The 16158-nt window shown below is 37.9% G+C and overlaps 1 protein-coding gene across 1 annotated transcript; it reads right to left on the reverse strand.

Moving 5' to 3' along the window:
- Positions 1-421: 421 nt before the first annotated feature.
- Positions 422-4994, reverse strand: LOC127099641 (uncharacterized). The gene is made up of 3 exons (XM_051037401.1): positions 4493-4994; positions 4196-4339; positions 422-777 (listed from the first exon to the last, which is right to left on the reverse strand). The coding sequence occupies exons 1-3, from the start codon at positions 4992-4994 to the stop codon at positions 422-424; spliced, it is 1002 nt and encodes a 333-aa protein (XP_050893358.1).
- Positions 4995-16158: the final 11164 nt, after the last annotated feature.

Below are 16158 nucleotides of genomic sequence, written 5' to 3' on the forward strand. Positions count from 1 at the left end.
TGATCTTCATCGGGAGATCAACCTCTTTAATTACAGTTTTCTTTGAGCCATCAAAAGCCTTCATAAGAACATCACTGAATCTTATCGGAGCACCTTCATAAGAAATTTTGGACAAAGTGGACTTGGGCAAAACATTCAGAGAAGAGCTAGTGTCCACCAGCACATTAGACATGGCATCTTCCTGACAATTCATAGAGATATGCAAAACCAAATTGTGGTTCCTCCCCTGTTCGGGCAACTCTTCATCACTAAAGCTCAGATTGTTACATGTAGTAATATTGGCCACAATCCCATCAAATTGATCAATCGTTACATCGTGGTCCACATATGCTTGCTCCAGGACCTTCTATAAAGCCTCTCGATGAGCTTCTGAACTCACCAGTAGAGATAATACAAATATATTGGATGGGGTGTGCAACAACTAGTCCACCACATTGAAATCACTCTTCTTAATCAATTTCAGCACTTCATCTTGATCAGAACTCTGATCCATACTGCTGGATTGGCCGGACTGCATAATAGGAGTTTTCTCTTGAGTTGGTTTCCCTACCACAACATCTTCAGTTCTCTTAGGAGCTGCAACAGAAAATACTCGACCACTTCGGGTCACACCTCTTACATCGACAATGTTCACAACAAATGAAAAAGAAGGAATATGCACCTTTTTACCATCTTCCAACATGGTAACATTATACTTGTAAGGAACATCTTTATAAGACTCGTAGGGCATAGGACTCGCCAAACGAATAACCAACCAAGAAATAACATACTTATGACCTTTATATGAAATCACAACTGGTTATAGGATATTAAAACGGGGAGCTATGATGTTCACCTCATGCTCATCTACATCCATGTCCCTCATAATCTGAATAAGATTTTGATCCAACATTTCTTGTAAGTCTCTTTTCACCACATCACACCCTCGGTGACTTCTGGAATAAATATGGCAAGAAGCATGGTCATTCCCATAATAGCTCAACTCGCACAAAGTTGCGTGCATTTCGACCAAGGATCTTCTGATCAAATTGACATCGAAAACTAGGTATTTTCCCAGACATCCTTCGACCATATTCATAGTTGCACCACCATGTTTGGGCAACGGATTCGCTTTTACATTGGGACTAGAGTCTTAAAATACATAATCAATTGTTTTCCTTCCACTGGAGAAGACAAGATAAAACTGGTATGTTTAGGACTTTAGCCATTATTCTTCTTCCCTCCACTCTAACCCAAGCCAAAACTTTTGTGCAAACATTAACACTTGTTTTCAAACATTAGAAACCTAAGCATTATGCTTTTGATTTTCAAACTTTCTTTTCATAACACTTATTTTGAATTGAATCTTTAAGTCAACTTTGACCATATTTTGTAAATACTTTTCATTGGTAAATATAACTCATTCAAATGCTTTTGTGGTTTCAATGGCCACTTTCTTATCAAAAACTTTTCATAACCTTTATCTATTACGTTTGAGTTATCCTTGAGGTAGACTTAATACTCACCTATATCCTTAGTGATGGACAATGAGTCTTCCATGCTTATTATAGGGTTAACCCCTCACTAGCATGTTGAAGCTATCCTCACATGGTGGATTTGTGGTTTTTAGGTTGAGTTTTCTCTGTTGGATAACAAAAGACCTTAAGGCTTTTGGACCAAATCAATTCACCAACTTGTTTTGATATTTTTACCCCGAACTACGAGGTTTTGATCCTAATATTTTTTAAGATGGTACGTAGGCAATGGGTTTATCCATTCAAACACAAAAATTGTAAATAATTTGTATATTCTTCTCTCATCTCCCCAATCATGTTTGCACAAACAAGTTTTCACAAAAGTACCAACCTTACAACAAGTATGAAAAGGGCTCCCTAGGAGTACCTAGGATGTTTTGGGTGCTTAAAACCTTCCCATTGCATAACCAACCCCCTTACCCCGATCTCTGACATTTTTATTAGTTTTTGATTCGATAAAACGTCTCGGTTTTTGTTCGCTTTCTAACCTTTCCTTTGGATAAATAGAAGTGCGGTGGCGACTCGACTTGTATGGTTTACTTTTGATTTAGTCAATAAATCTAAAGGTAATGAATACCCCGCTACAACGTGGTGCATGATATATGCTTTACTTTCATGATGCATGCATGTTTGTTTGTAGGTCATTTATGGGGGATATAGTTATTCATTATGATGGGAGCTCTGACTCGTCATCGAAGATCGGAAGGTGAATGTTGTGGGATCCAGGTGGTAATACTGCCGTCCGGGACTTCCCTTTCTGATGGAGAACACTGAGGCATAAAAATCAACAGAGTAGTCAATTGGATGTCACAGGTGTTCAAGCAAAACACTTACGAGCTACTAGTCATCTTTTAAGTTCATCGGGATTTTACAATAATGCATAATGTTTTCCTTTAGTGTAGCTTTTATTATTCTCTGAAATTTTAAGACATTATGCAGATAAGAGAAATTAGTTATTTGCATACAAAACACGGAAGAAGAAAAAAACTTGATGAAATGAACCGAATCTTATTGACATGGAACCGTACATATAGTGCGTACAAAGATGCAAACACCCTTGATGAAGGTGTTGCCAAAATTGCAAAATAAATGAAATGGCAATGGGAAACAGTTTTTGCATATTTTTTCCATTGATTACAACATTGGCCTTAGTCCACTGTAGAATTTGAATCCTGAGACCTCGCTTTGACTGACGATGTTTGGATTGATCTTTGACCATCTGATATCTAGCTTGTAGGGTAATAGGCTCAAGGATCATAGCCAATGCCTTTATCCCTAACTTTTTCCTAGACATTTTTTATTCTTTTCGTCCACTGGGATGCTCCTTTTTGCCTAAGTCTCCCTTTCGGGTTTTCGACTTAGCGAGCTTTATATTTGTTTCCTAACTTTTGCACGGACAATTCATTTTTTGGTCCATCGGGATAGCCATTTTTGCCTAGATAAATTTTGTGAAGGTTAATCTAGTGGGCTTTTTTCATTTCTTTTTAGGCATAATATTTTTTGACTATGTCTACATTAACTGGCGATGGCAAGTCTTCCCCATCCATTGTTGTGAGGATTAGAGCCCCATCTGAGAAGGCCTTCTTGATGATGAAAGGTCTCTCATAGTCCGGAGTCCATTTGCCTCACGGGTATGAGTGAATAGCAGAATACCTTTTGAGAACGAGTTCCCTTGTGCGGTACTCATGAGGAAGAACTTTCTTATCAAATGCTCGTTTGAGACGTCTTTGGTACAGCTGACCATGACAGACGACCGTCAAATGCATTTCTTCTATCAGATTCGGCTGGTCATACCATGATTGAACCCATTCAGCTTCATCGAGGCCAACCTCCATGATGACTCTGAGTGAGGGGATCTCAACTTCAATTGGTAGGACAACCTTCATCCCTTATACCAATGAGTATGGAGTTGCCCCAGTGGATGTGCGGACCGAGGTTCTGTAACCATGCAGAGCAAAGGGAAATATCTCATGCCAATCCTTGTATGTCTTGACCATTTTCTGGACGATTCTTTTGATATTCGTGTTAGCTGCTTCTACGATGTCGTTCATCTTAGGTCGGTATGGTGAAGAGTTGTGGTGCTCGATCTTAAATTCTTCGCACAACTCCTTCATCATGTTGTTGTTGAGATTACTGGCATTGTCAGTGATGATTTTTCTAGGTATCCCAGCGGCAGATTATCTCTTTCTTGATGAATCGGGTAACCACTTTTCGAGTGACGTTGGCATATGAAGCAGCTTCGACCCATTTCATGAAGTAGTCGATGGCGACCAGAATGAGTCGATGACCGTTCGAGGCTTTAGGCTCTATCATCCCAATCATATCAATATACCACATAGAAAAAGGCCATGGAGAAATCAAAACGTTCAATGGAGTTGGTGGCACAAAGATCTTGTCGTCATATATCTGACATTTGTGACATCTTCTAACAAAGTTGTAACAGTCAACCTCCATTGTCGACCAGTAATACTCATCCCGAAGGATCTTCTTGGCCATAACATGACCTTTCGCATGTACACCCTCGCAACCTTCATGTATGGATTTTATGATCGTACTAGTTTCATGTCTATCCACACATCTGAGCAGTACATAATCATAATTCCACTTGTATAACACATATCCGTTTAAGAAGAACTTGGAAGAGAGTCTTCTCAGAGCCTTCTTATCAGTAATGGATATACCCTTGGGATATTGCTGTTTCTCAAAGAATGTCCTTATGTTATAGAACCAAGGCTTATCATCAGGATCTGCCTCGATTACTAGATAGTGTGTTGGTTCATCTAAGTGGTCAATATGGATAACTGGTGCTTCATTCTTCCATTTGACTATGAACATAGATGCCAACGTAGCTAGAGCATCTTCTAACTGATTTTCTTCCCTAGGAATATGATGAAAAGAGATTTCATCAAAGTAGGGTACCAACTTTCTGATATGCTCCTTGTAAGGTATCAACTTGCTATCCCGAGTCTCCTAATCACCTCTTACCTGACTTATTACCAGAGCTGAATCACTGTATACCTCAAGAATCTTGATTCTCAAGTCGATGGCCGCCTCCAAACCGTAGATACATGCTTTATATTCTTCCATATTATTGGTGTAGTCAAAATATAATCTAGCGATAAATGGAAGGTGGAAACTGGTTGGAGAAGTGATAACATAACCTATGCCATGTCCTGGAGCATTAGAAGCATCGTCGAACACGAGAGTCAATCGTGATCCTGGTTCGGGGCCTTCCTCAGGGCTTATCTCGGAGCCTGGCATAGTGAAGTCTATGATAAACATAATGTCTTCATTTGGAAAGTCAAACCTCAACGGCTGATAACCTTTGACAGGTAGGTGAGAAAGGTAGTCAGACAGAACACTCCCCTTTATCGCTTTCTGGGTCACATACTGAATATCATACTCGGTCAACAACATTTTCCACCGAGCAATTCTATCACTAACAACAGGCTTTTCTAAAATATACTTCATCAGATCCATTTTGGATATCAATGAAGTGGTATGGTAAATCATATATTATCTCAGATGTCGAGCAACCCAAGTCAAAGCATAAGAAGTCTTCTCTAAAAGTGAGTATTTGGTATCGCCTTTAGTGAATTTATTGCTGAGATAGTAAATAACATGTTCCTTCTTGCATGTATCGTCATGTTGACCCAAAATGCAGCCCATAGATTCATCGAGTACTGTGAGGTACATAATGAGAGGCCTACCAGGAACCGGTGGTATCAGGATTGGTGGTTCCTGCAAGTCCTTTTTTATTTTTTTTAATGCAGATTGGAAATCGTCATTATAGACATCCTTCGACCATATTCATAGTTGCACCACCATGTTTGGGCAACGGATTCACTTTTACATTGGGACTAGAGTCTTAAAAATACAAAATACCACTTTGCAATAACCTTCTCACATTAGCTTTCAAAGTAAAACAATTTTCAATATCATGACCGGGTGCCCCCTGATGGAATGCACAATGATGATTAGGTTTATACCACCATGGAAGCTCTTTCGGAAAAACTGGTGGAATTCTTGTTTGTACCAAATTCTTCTGTATTAAAGCAGTAAATAACTCTTATAGATCATTGGAATTGGATAAAATTATGCGGGCCTCTGGGCACGATTCTGTTGATTCTGTTGATTCGTATGTTATTAAAAACGCGGTTGATAACTCGGTGCTACTTGAACAACCAGAGCAGAATCAATAAATGGAGTTACTGACGCCACATGTTGATGGCGTTAACTGTTCTTCTGAGACCTCTTACGTTTCTCTTGCGAGATAGCGTTAGCATCATGTTCCTTCTTCTTGGGTAACCCATTCCCATACTTTCTGGAACTGTCAAATGAACCACCCTCTTTCAATCGTCCTTCACGGACACCTTATTCTAATCTCAAACCCATATTTACCATCTCGGAAAAATCACTAGGAGCGCTTGCAACCATCCAGTCATAGTAAAATGGACTAAATGTCTTCAAAAACAACTTGGTTATTTCCTTCTCTTTCAACGAAGGACTGGCCTATGCAGCAATCTCGTGCCATCTGTGCGCGTACTCCTTGAAAGTTTCTTTATCCTTTTGGGACATAACACGAAGTTGATCTTTGTCTGGTGCCATGTAGACATTATACTTGACTAATGAAAGAAAGCCTCACCTAGGTCATTGAAGGTTCGAATCTAAGCGCTATCGAGTCCCATGTACCATTTCAAAGCGGCACCAGTCAAACTGTCTTGAAAGTAATGGATCAATAATTGATGGTTGTCAATCTAAGTCGATATCTTACGAGCGTCCATTACCAAATGACATAAAGGACAAGAGTTTCCCTTATACTTCTTGAAATCTAGAACTTTGAACTTGTGCAGAGTCTTCACAATAGGAACTAAGCACAGATCACGAGCATTCTTCCCAAACAAATCTTTCCCCCTCAGAGCCTGAATCTTTTTCTACATAGCTTGAAACTGATCTTGAAACTTGTCCATCCTTTCTTAGACGCCAACAGTTTTACTCTGGTCAACATGAAAAACGGGTTCTTCAACATAAGGAGCAGCATAAACCACATGAGGTGGTACCGACATGACCGATTGATCCATAGAAACCTCAAGAGCAGGTTAATACCCTTCAGGCACAAAGTTAGGAGGCATGCCCAAAGGGAAACCAAAAGGCATGTGGTGCCATGGAGCACTGACTAGAGCCACAAAAATGGGTGTAGAGACAATTTTGGAAATCATAGTCCTCTGAAGAGGATGAGGCTGATTCCGAGCAGCCACCAGAGTTTCCATCATAGCAGTAAGCCCTTCACATCTGTCCCTCAAAGTAGTCACCTCTTCACGGAGTTCACAATTCTCTTGCTATAGATGATCCATCTTCTTCAATTTGTTAGCTCGAGTATTGTACCAGTGAGACAGCTTGTCTGAACAAAGACCAAGAAAGATATAAGACCCCTAGCAAACTTACTCAAAGCAAGACCAAGATGCAACATGATGCATGACATGAAAATGCATATGTATGTTATACCCCAAAATTTGCCCTCCCCTTTCGCTTCTCATATGACTTATGCCTTAAGACTCATTCATATGCATCATCATTCATGATTAACACTTGCTAACAAGCATCAAAGAATCAAGGTTTATGGCTGGTAATAATAAGGGGTTTGCTTGAAGGCGGTGGTATTGCACACCTTATGGGCTGAAACAATAATTCTTAACTTTGCTCCTATGGGATTTTATGTTTGACCTTCTGTGTAATTAACCTGACTTCTGAACCCTAATTGTGGGTCCATGGTTTGAGGTGTTACCTGTGGAGCTTTGGGCCTTGTTTGAAACCCTAATCAGGGATAATTGGTATTCAAGTGATTTGCTAGTTTGGCTTTCTGATCTACGCTTAGTCAAAACCCTAGTCCCTAGCTTTGAAGTTTGTGAACCATATGGTTTGCATTGGGGTAGTGGAAACCCTGGTTATGGTTCATTGGCATTGATGCGACACTTGAGTTGACTTCTCTCCTGGCTTGAGATTCTTGATTGATACAAATCTTTGAACTTTGACCTAGTAAATCCTAATTCATGGTGTTATGTGATTGATTCAAGGCATGTTTGTATTCATGTTTCATTGACCTCATGGTCTCATGATCCATTTGACCCGAGTCTTATTTCATTCCCACTTCATCCATTACTTTCATGGTTTCATTAAAATGTCAAGATTCATTCATGCTTTGATTTATAATCCCATTGATACAAATTCATTGTCCACTGGATCAAGTCACTCCATGACCCATTAATTCCATTCATTCAAAGAAAGACAAGCCATTATGCTTCACACATGACCCCATGCATCAAAACAAAGGAAAAAACCCATTTTGTATGATGGAAATCGATTACCATGTTTGGGAAATCGATTTCCCTGCTCTAGTAGCCAAAAAAATGCATTTCTGGATGATGGAAATCAATTACCATGTTTGGGAAATCGATTTCCCCTGCTTGAGTAAAAAAAACATTTTTCATGATGGAAATTGATTTCCATGGTTGGTAAATCGATTTCCCCTGGGACAGTGGGCCAAAATACAACATTTTTCAGCAATAATGCAGTTTCCTTTGCACTCCAAAACAGATCCAATGCTTGCCTCAATGCACCTCGAAATCTTTACATAATTATGTAGCAACCAACCATAACATTCATGCATTAAACCAAGTATCCCCAACACTTCAAATCATCAACTTTAAGCTATTCTAACATCCCCTAACTGTCATAACAATCCAAAGCTAATTCCAAAACACATCAAACTAACTCCAAACCTCTTCAAACTAATTCTAAACCATTTTAACTAATTCCATCCCTCATTTAACTAATTCCAAGCTACATCAACACTAACTCAGAACCTCCATTTGATATAAACATGTAACCTATATAAAAACACAAGGGGGAGTAAAATCTCAGAACTTGATCATTCTCTCAAATTACTCATTGCAAATTCAACTTTTCGCCTCTCACTTCATCTTCTCCAATTCCCTTCCCTACACCAAAGCTCAAATCACCATTTGAGCAAGATTCACATTGAAGTCTGTTATCAATTAAGCTAAACCTCTTGCATTCAACAATCATCCCTATATTCACATAATCAACATCAAGAACAACAATTCAATTCAAAAAAATTCAGAGTTGATTCCTGAAGAGGAAGGGTTCATAGTGGAAGTAGAATATTAAAGGTTCAAAGTAGCATACCTCTGGTTTTCACTTCATCTTCATCACCTTCAAATTTCAACAAATTCCAAGACAATCCTCCATTTTACAGGTCGGTGAATTTTCACCCTTGCTTGTTTGCTGAAATTTTGATACCACATTGTAGCTTGGGTAGTGGAGAATCAAAACCCCAAGGTTTGGTGGTTTGATTCTCCTCCATCTCCATTTAATTTCAAATTTTGGGCTTAGGGTTCTTGACTTTAATGGCTCAATTTGCTGAGTAAGATCTCAAACTGACACTGGGGCAAGTTAGTTTGAGATCTTCAGCTGATGAGACTACTCCACGACTGGTAACTAGTGGAGTTGGTGCAGATATCTGGTGCATTAGGGTAGAGGCAGGCTACGTAGGTACAAGCTCTCTCCATGTTTCAGACATAATCCATATATATGACAGCAACGATTCGACATGAAATAGGTGTCAGAGAATCATGTCTGTCTGACAACTATCCTAGCCCAAAACTCCCACCACCCTCCATGTCAGCATCTAGCTTAACCATAACATAAATCATCATCATGCATAAACCACATCGTTTCACTCATGGATATCATTCATAAAGCATAACATGAAACCGTGCAAACAAGAAAAGATAAAAATCCAGTTTCATTGACTAACCCAAATCCTAACCTTAACTTGGCTCTCATCACATTACATCCATTCCCAACATGAATTTTTTTGGATACGTTAGTATTTAATCCTTTTCTACCTTGAATACCTGAAAAGCTTATGCAATTCTTGTATTCAGGTTCAAGAAGAATAAATAGGGGCAGCTGTTTATCCTTGGATACGTTAGTATTTAATCCTTTTCTACCTTGGATACGTTAGTATTTAATCCTTTTCTACCTTGAATACCTGAAAAGCTTAAAGTCCTAAACAAAAACCTAAAAGTTTTATCAAATCAAAAACTTGTAAAAATGTCAGAGATCTGGGTAAGGGGGTTGGTTATGCAATGGGAAGGTTTTAAGCACCCAAAACATCCTAGGTACTCCTAGGGAGCCCTTTTCATATTGGTTGTACGGTTGGTATTTTGTGAAAATTTATTTGTGCAAACATGATTGAAGAGATGAGAAGAGAATATACAAGTTTATTTACATTTTGTGTTTGGATGGATGAACCCATTGCCTACGTACCATCTTAAAAAAGATTAGGATCAAAACCTCGTAGTTCGGGGTAAAAATCTCAAAATGAGTTGGTGAATTGATTGGTCCAAAAGCCTTAAGGTATTTTGTTATCCAAGGGAGAAAACTCAACATAAAACCACAAATCCACCATGTGAGGATAACTTCAACATGCTAGTGAGGGGTTAACCCTATAATAAGCATGGAAGACTCATTTTCCATCACTAAGGATACAAGTGAGTATTACATCTACCTCAAGGATAACTCAAACCTAATAGCTAAAGATTGTGAAAAAAATTGATTAAGAAAGTGGCCATTGAAACCACAAAAAAGGTATTTGAATGGGTTATATTTACCAATGAAAAGTATGTACAAAATGGTCAAAGTTGACTTAGAAGTTCAATTTAAAATAAGTGTTATGAAAAGAAAGTTTGAAAATCAAAAGCATAAGGCTTAGGTTTCTAATGTTGAAAACAAGTGTTAAATGTTTGCACAAAAGTTTTGGCTTGGGTTAGAGTGGAGGGAAGAAGAAGAATGGCTAAAGTCCTAATCATACAAGAGGTAAGGGATAAGAAACAAGACCACAAATGGAGTTCCTCTCTTGAGATCATATTAATGATCCAAGTAGCTCCCATCCTTTGGAATATGCAAGCAAAATAATAGTAAGCTCAAGAAATAATTAAACAAGTCTCTCAAGAGATCCTCAATGCATCTTGTATCTTTCACTTTGGATGAACATGGCAATGGTTCCTCAATTTGAGCTCTCATAGGATTTCCTAGCACAAGAGCACACACATCAAAAGTTTCATGACAACAAATTAAGAATGGACAAGAATGAGTTTAGAGGTTTGGTCCTTCTAATCCATCTTCATATCAAGATCCTTTTATTCCAATTTGCATAGGGAAAAGTCCTAAAAACCATGTCCATTTGTCCATTTCCTTGCATATGGTCCACAATAATCAAAACAAAACACAAGCACAATGATATATACACAATTATGTGCTCAAGTGAGTAAAAGGCAAATTACATTAATATAAACATGTGCTCAAGTGAGCAAAGGAAAATTGCATTAACATAAACATGTGCTCAAATGAGCAAAGGAAAATTGCATTAACATAAACATGTGCTCAAGTGAGCAAAGGAAAAAGCAAATGAATAATATGTACAAGAATAGTAAATTGCATAAAAGTAAAGTGCAAAAAGTAAATGTTAATTGTTAATGGTTAGTATTAGTAGTTAGTGTGCTATAAGGCAAATTTAGCGCTATGTTAAGCAATCGTAATTGGACTTATGTAGAAGTCACAACTATCTGAGGTCGGTCAATAATAATGTAGGCAACAACACAAGTTAGAAGTCTTGATTAGTGAATCAAGTTCCAATAACTTGCCATGCCAAAAAGAAAAAGAGAATTGATCTTGTATTGGTTTAAGTCTTTTGCATGATTTAGGAAGCAACCTATCATTAATGCAAAGCCATTCATTTGATCAATTGATCAAGATGAATTAGATTTGCATCAAAGAAGATTAAGCCTCCCTAATCAATGCTAACTTATCAACCTTTAACTCATTGATCAAAAAGAAAGAAGAAGAAGAAGGAGATGAAGAAGAATGATGGATAATGAAAATGAAAAGAATAAAGGACATTAAATGATATAGAATGTACCAATCAACAAGTGTTGACCAATGACATTGAGAATCATGGTCAAACAATCAAAAACAGAAATGAGATGAAGATTGGAAGTCAAGACATGAACAAAATATTTTTTGGCATTTTTAATATTAAAAATAAACTTGAATTAAAATATTAAAGGAATGTCAAACTTCAAAATCACTTCAAATCAACCTTGAAAGGTCCAAGTGATTTATCCCAAGTTCAACAAGGTCAAACAAAGTTTGACAAAAAATTCAGCATTTTTAAAAGTCAGAAACTATTTTTAATCAATTAAATATAAATAAAAATGACCTAATTGAACTAAAATCTCAAATAAATCTCAAATCAATTAAAAAATTGATGAGAATATTTTTCATAGATCCACCATCATTCAAATAGGTTGGGAAAATATTTTTGTATTTTTTGAATATCAAAAACTACTTAAAATGAATTAAAAATAACCAGAAAAGAGCAAATTCACAAAAAATATCAAATGATGAAATAAAAAATATTAAAAATCATTTTTAGAAACTAGAATTAAAAAGAGAAATAATGCAATTGGTCCCATATTTTCTGGAATTAAAATGAAAGAGTTATGGATATTTGAAGTTAAATGAAATAAAAGAAATAAAATGGAAATTAAGAATATCAGAAAAAACCACAGGCGTCTGATCAAGCCTCATTAATTGACGTGGCTGATCAGACGCTCCACATGCGCGCGCTCATGGTAGGCCTTAGTCAATGAGACACACGAGGCATTAAAATAAGTCATAAAATCTGATGGCCACGATTTGATCTGGAAAACGCATCTGATGGCTCAGATTTGATCTGGCAAGAGACGGTGGTGTACACCACCGTCTTCTCCGGCGAGCTTGCGTTTTGCGGTGACATTTGCAGGTTCAAAAATCTTAACAAAAATGGGCGATCCTCATATCATTGGAAAGCTGGGGTGCTGTACATCACCCCTGTACCAACAAATTCAGCTCTAGACTTCCATATCAAGAGGAATCAGAGCTTGAATTCTGTGGTGTCCAACTGGAACTCAATGGATTTGCAAAATTTAAAGCACAATTCAAATGCATCTGATGAGAGGACTTCAGCCAAACCAATAAATGCAAGAAACAGGCAACAATAAGTGAGTTTCGAAGAAGAAAATTTTGTGTATCAACCTTAGAAATGTGGATCTATTGAGCATAATTCTTCAAAGCTATTGATTGCAGTGTGATCTAGAGCTGAAGATGAAGCAAGGCCAAGGAATTTTGAGTCTGATAATCAACCAATGTAGTTGAAAATCAGATCTGAAATTTTGAATTGAAAGAGTGAATTCCTTTAGGTATGGTTAGGGAGTGATTCTTGCAGCATAACATGCCCCTTCAGGTTGATTCATAATGAAGCCTAACACACTTATTTATAGCAAAAGGCAAAGGCAAGCATGAGCATTTCATGTGCATGAATGGAGAGGGCCTCCATGCATGGGCCTGTACAGGCGCATGGAGGGCCCAAATCCTAATGGAATGGCAAGCTAAAGTCAATTCAATCTGAAATGGACGTGTAGATGTGAGGTAATTGGAGTGTGCAATGAGTTTTAATCAAGTTTCCATAAATGCACCAAACTATTCCCCTCTTCAAAAATGCCACTTAGAAAATCCAAACATAAGTATGTGGGTAATGGTTGGAAAGGTCTTGACATAAGGAACAAATGTTATGTTGGACAAAAACTCATTTGAAGTGTGGAAATTTATGAAAACAGGCCATGAAGTTCATAGTGCAAAATATGCCTTTGAGAATTTTGTCAAATTGAACCAACTTCAAGCCCTTCTGTTTTGATGATGCAAGCCTCAAATAAAAAAACTCCAACATCAAAGTTGTATATATTTTCAAGACAATCAAAATGGACTTAAATTTTGCATCATTTGGATTTTTGATGAAGAAGTTATGGGCACTTGAAGTTGGACTTTTTTGCCTTTCAATGCATTTGGTCCAAAGTGACTATAATGTCTTGCATTATCACATGTATTTCCTTTGAGATTTTGAAATTTTGTTCAACATAACATTTTAATTCGACATCTTAAGCTTTCCAATGCATTTGATCCCACCTCAAAATCATAAAAAAAGAATGAGTTATGTTCTTGGGAAGTTGACCCAAAATTAGGGTTTCAGTCAAAATGACCTATAATGTCTTGGAATGAGAGATGACCTTAAAAGCTTAAAATAAAATTTTGATGAACATGAAAGTTGTTCATATTGTTCTTAAGAACATTTTTTATTTTGGGATCACCCCTATTTGACCAACACATAAAAAGTTAGGTCTTAGTGCATTTCAAAATAGTCAGATGAATTGACTGATCAACTTCTCAAGTCCACAACTCATATCTTGATGAATTGATGATTGAGGATACTCAAATAAGCTCAAATATGCATGAAATGATGAATTAGAGAACTTCCCTTGATTGTATTTGACCATGGGCTGAGGTTGCTTCATTAGCAAGGCATACTTGGTACACAGATGAATTAGGGCTCTTTGGGACACAAACTTCAAACCCTTTGATTTGCTTTGATCAAAATGATGAATTGAGATACTAGGGAGGAATATTTTATGGATGAGAGATTTGGGAACCATTGCCATGCTTGCCTTCATCTTCTTTTGGCCATATCATTGTACAAAGGATCTCCTAGAGGCCTTTGACCTTGTGATTGCTCAAAGCTACAAACAAAACATGTTAGTGACATATTTTTGTGCTTTTGGTTAGTACATAAAATGACAAAAGAAACGATATATAATTCAAGAATGCTTGGTGATCTCAAACCCACTCACAAGAGGTCCCACCCACAAGCAAAGGGAACCAAGATGCCTATGATCCTTGAGGCTTTGCAAATGCAATGTTATGATGCCATGAGGGTTCTTAGGGCCAAAATTGGGGTCTTACAGTACCAAGAAGAGGTACATTAGGAAAATCACTACAGTTGAGGATGCGTTTGACGCTGTCATAGATTCGAGAATACCAAGAGATGTCTTTAGCGTTCAAGGACATGATCCGCTGAGACCACTTTAAAGTGCCTTTGTTTTTAATGAAGGGACCTTTGCTGGGTAGATGCGAAATAAACCATCTATACAACAAAAGAGTACATCAGACGATGGTTCCTTTCTTCTTTTCGGTCCTCACATGGATGGAGCATTAAGTATCAATGAGAAGGGTGGGAACAGGTTTCTGAGTTAGAAAGATGTGAATAGAAGCCAGGTCCACGAATTCTTCCATGTTCGGAAACAATATGATCCCATAGATTAGTAGAGCTAGAATGGTATTGAAGGTCTTCCAACTCCCAGCTTCGGCGAAGACAATGGGTTTATCTACTAGAAACTTTGAGGTGAAGTCATGAATTCCATCTTTAGGTTTCAAGTTCAGCTCCACTTCCTTCTTCCATATGTTGAGGGCTTCAACAAGGACTTGGTATTTGGGGAGTTCCTTAGTGCGAACATAAGGCACTTGGTTCTTTATCCCAATACCTAGAATGTGTGAATACTCTTCCAATATGGGTGCCAACTGGTAATCTTGGAATGTAAAACATCTCAACGGAGGATCGTAGAATTGCACCAGGGTGTGCACAACAGTGGTATTGACTTCAGTGTTCAGGATTCCCAAAAGGTTGCCATAAGATGTCTTGAAATCATCTATGTTTCCCAAAACTAGACGTGCCCCCAATCATCTCAAAACAGTCAGCTGAGGCTCCAGGAACTTGTAACTGTGAATGCTTCTCCTCTCGGAATTCATGCTTAGTCTCAGATGCTTAGTCAACAAACTGGGCTCTTGGATTCCTAGAAAAGAAATGCATATGCAAATTTTTTGTCATGATGAATGATAATGTAATGATGGAATGATATAAGTCACGCAGATTCAAAACTCTGATACATTATGAATAATCTGTATATGCCATTCGTTATAGGTTCAAAAGTTCGACGCAATATGATTAACAAGGTAGGTAGAGTCTTATGGCTTCCTGCAATGAAAACCCATATCCACCTCATAGGTATGGACTATGCTCCAAGATTGTCCCTAGAAGGTCTCCCAGAGTCATCAACTTGAAATGAAAATACCCTACCGTAGTGAATACTCACAGGACAAAAGTACTTCCAAGTAAATCTAGTATGGGTGTGGTTCTCGTGACAACCAAACGCGCGAAACGCAGGCGTACACGACTATCCACAAGTCTATCCTATGTGTATAATAAGCTCGGTTATAGAGCTTTCCTCTCATGTAGTATATCCCATCCCAACAGCAGCATAACAGATAATACTCATAACAATATCTAGAACAATAAAGTAAATATGATAAATAAAGCGAGTAAATCTATAAAGGTAAGCACCTAAACTAATGGAGAAGCAATCAAAACTAGGCTCGACTTCTTTTAGTGACTAGGAAATGCTCCAAGAAGTAAATTCCCCAGCAGAGTCACCAGCTGGAGCTAGCGGAAATATACCCGAACTTATCGCACGCTCGAACATATAACAGAGTCGCCATCGAACTTTATTTATCCCCAAAGGGATGGGAAAACATCGATAAAACCCGGGGGGAAGATATATACTGGGTAAGGAAGTCAGTTATGCAATGGGAAGGTATTAACACCCCAAACATCCATGGTACTCCATGGGAACCG

Source organism: Lathyrus oleraceus, chromosome 1, assembly GCF_024323335.1.
Source record: "Lathyrus oleraceus cultivar Zhongwan6 chromosome 1, CAAS_Psat_ZW6_1.0, whole genome shotgun sequence".
NCBI classification, from domain to species: Eukaryota; Viridiplantae; Streptophyta; class Magnoliopsida; order Fabales; family Fabaceae; genus Lathyrus; species Lathyrus oleraceus.

Excerpts from the sequence above, each read along its gene's own strand:
- LOC127099641 (XM_051037401.1), bottom strand. The coding sequence starts at position 4,994 with ATGGATCTGATGAAGTATATTTTAGAAAAGCCTGTTGTTAGTGATAGA. Across the intron at positions 4,340-4,492 it reads GGTAATAAGTCAGGTAAGAG|TCAAATGGAAGAATGAAGCA; the intron begins GTGATTAGGAGA and ends CTATGTTCATAG. Across the intron at positions 778-4,195 it reads GAAACAGCAATATCCCAAGG|GTCATAAGTATGTTATTTCT; the intron begins GTATATCCATTA and ends TTTCATATAAAG.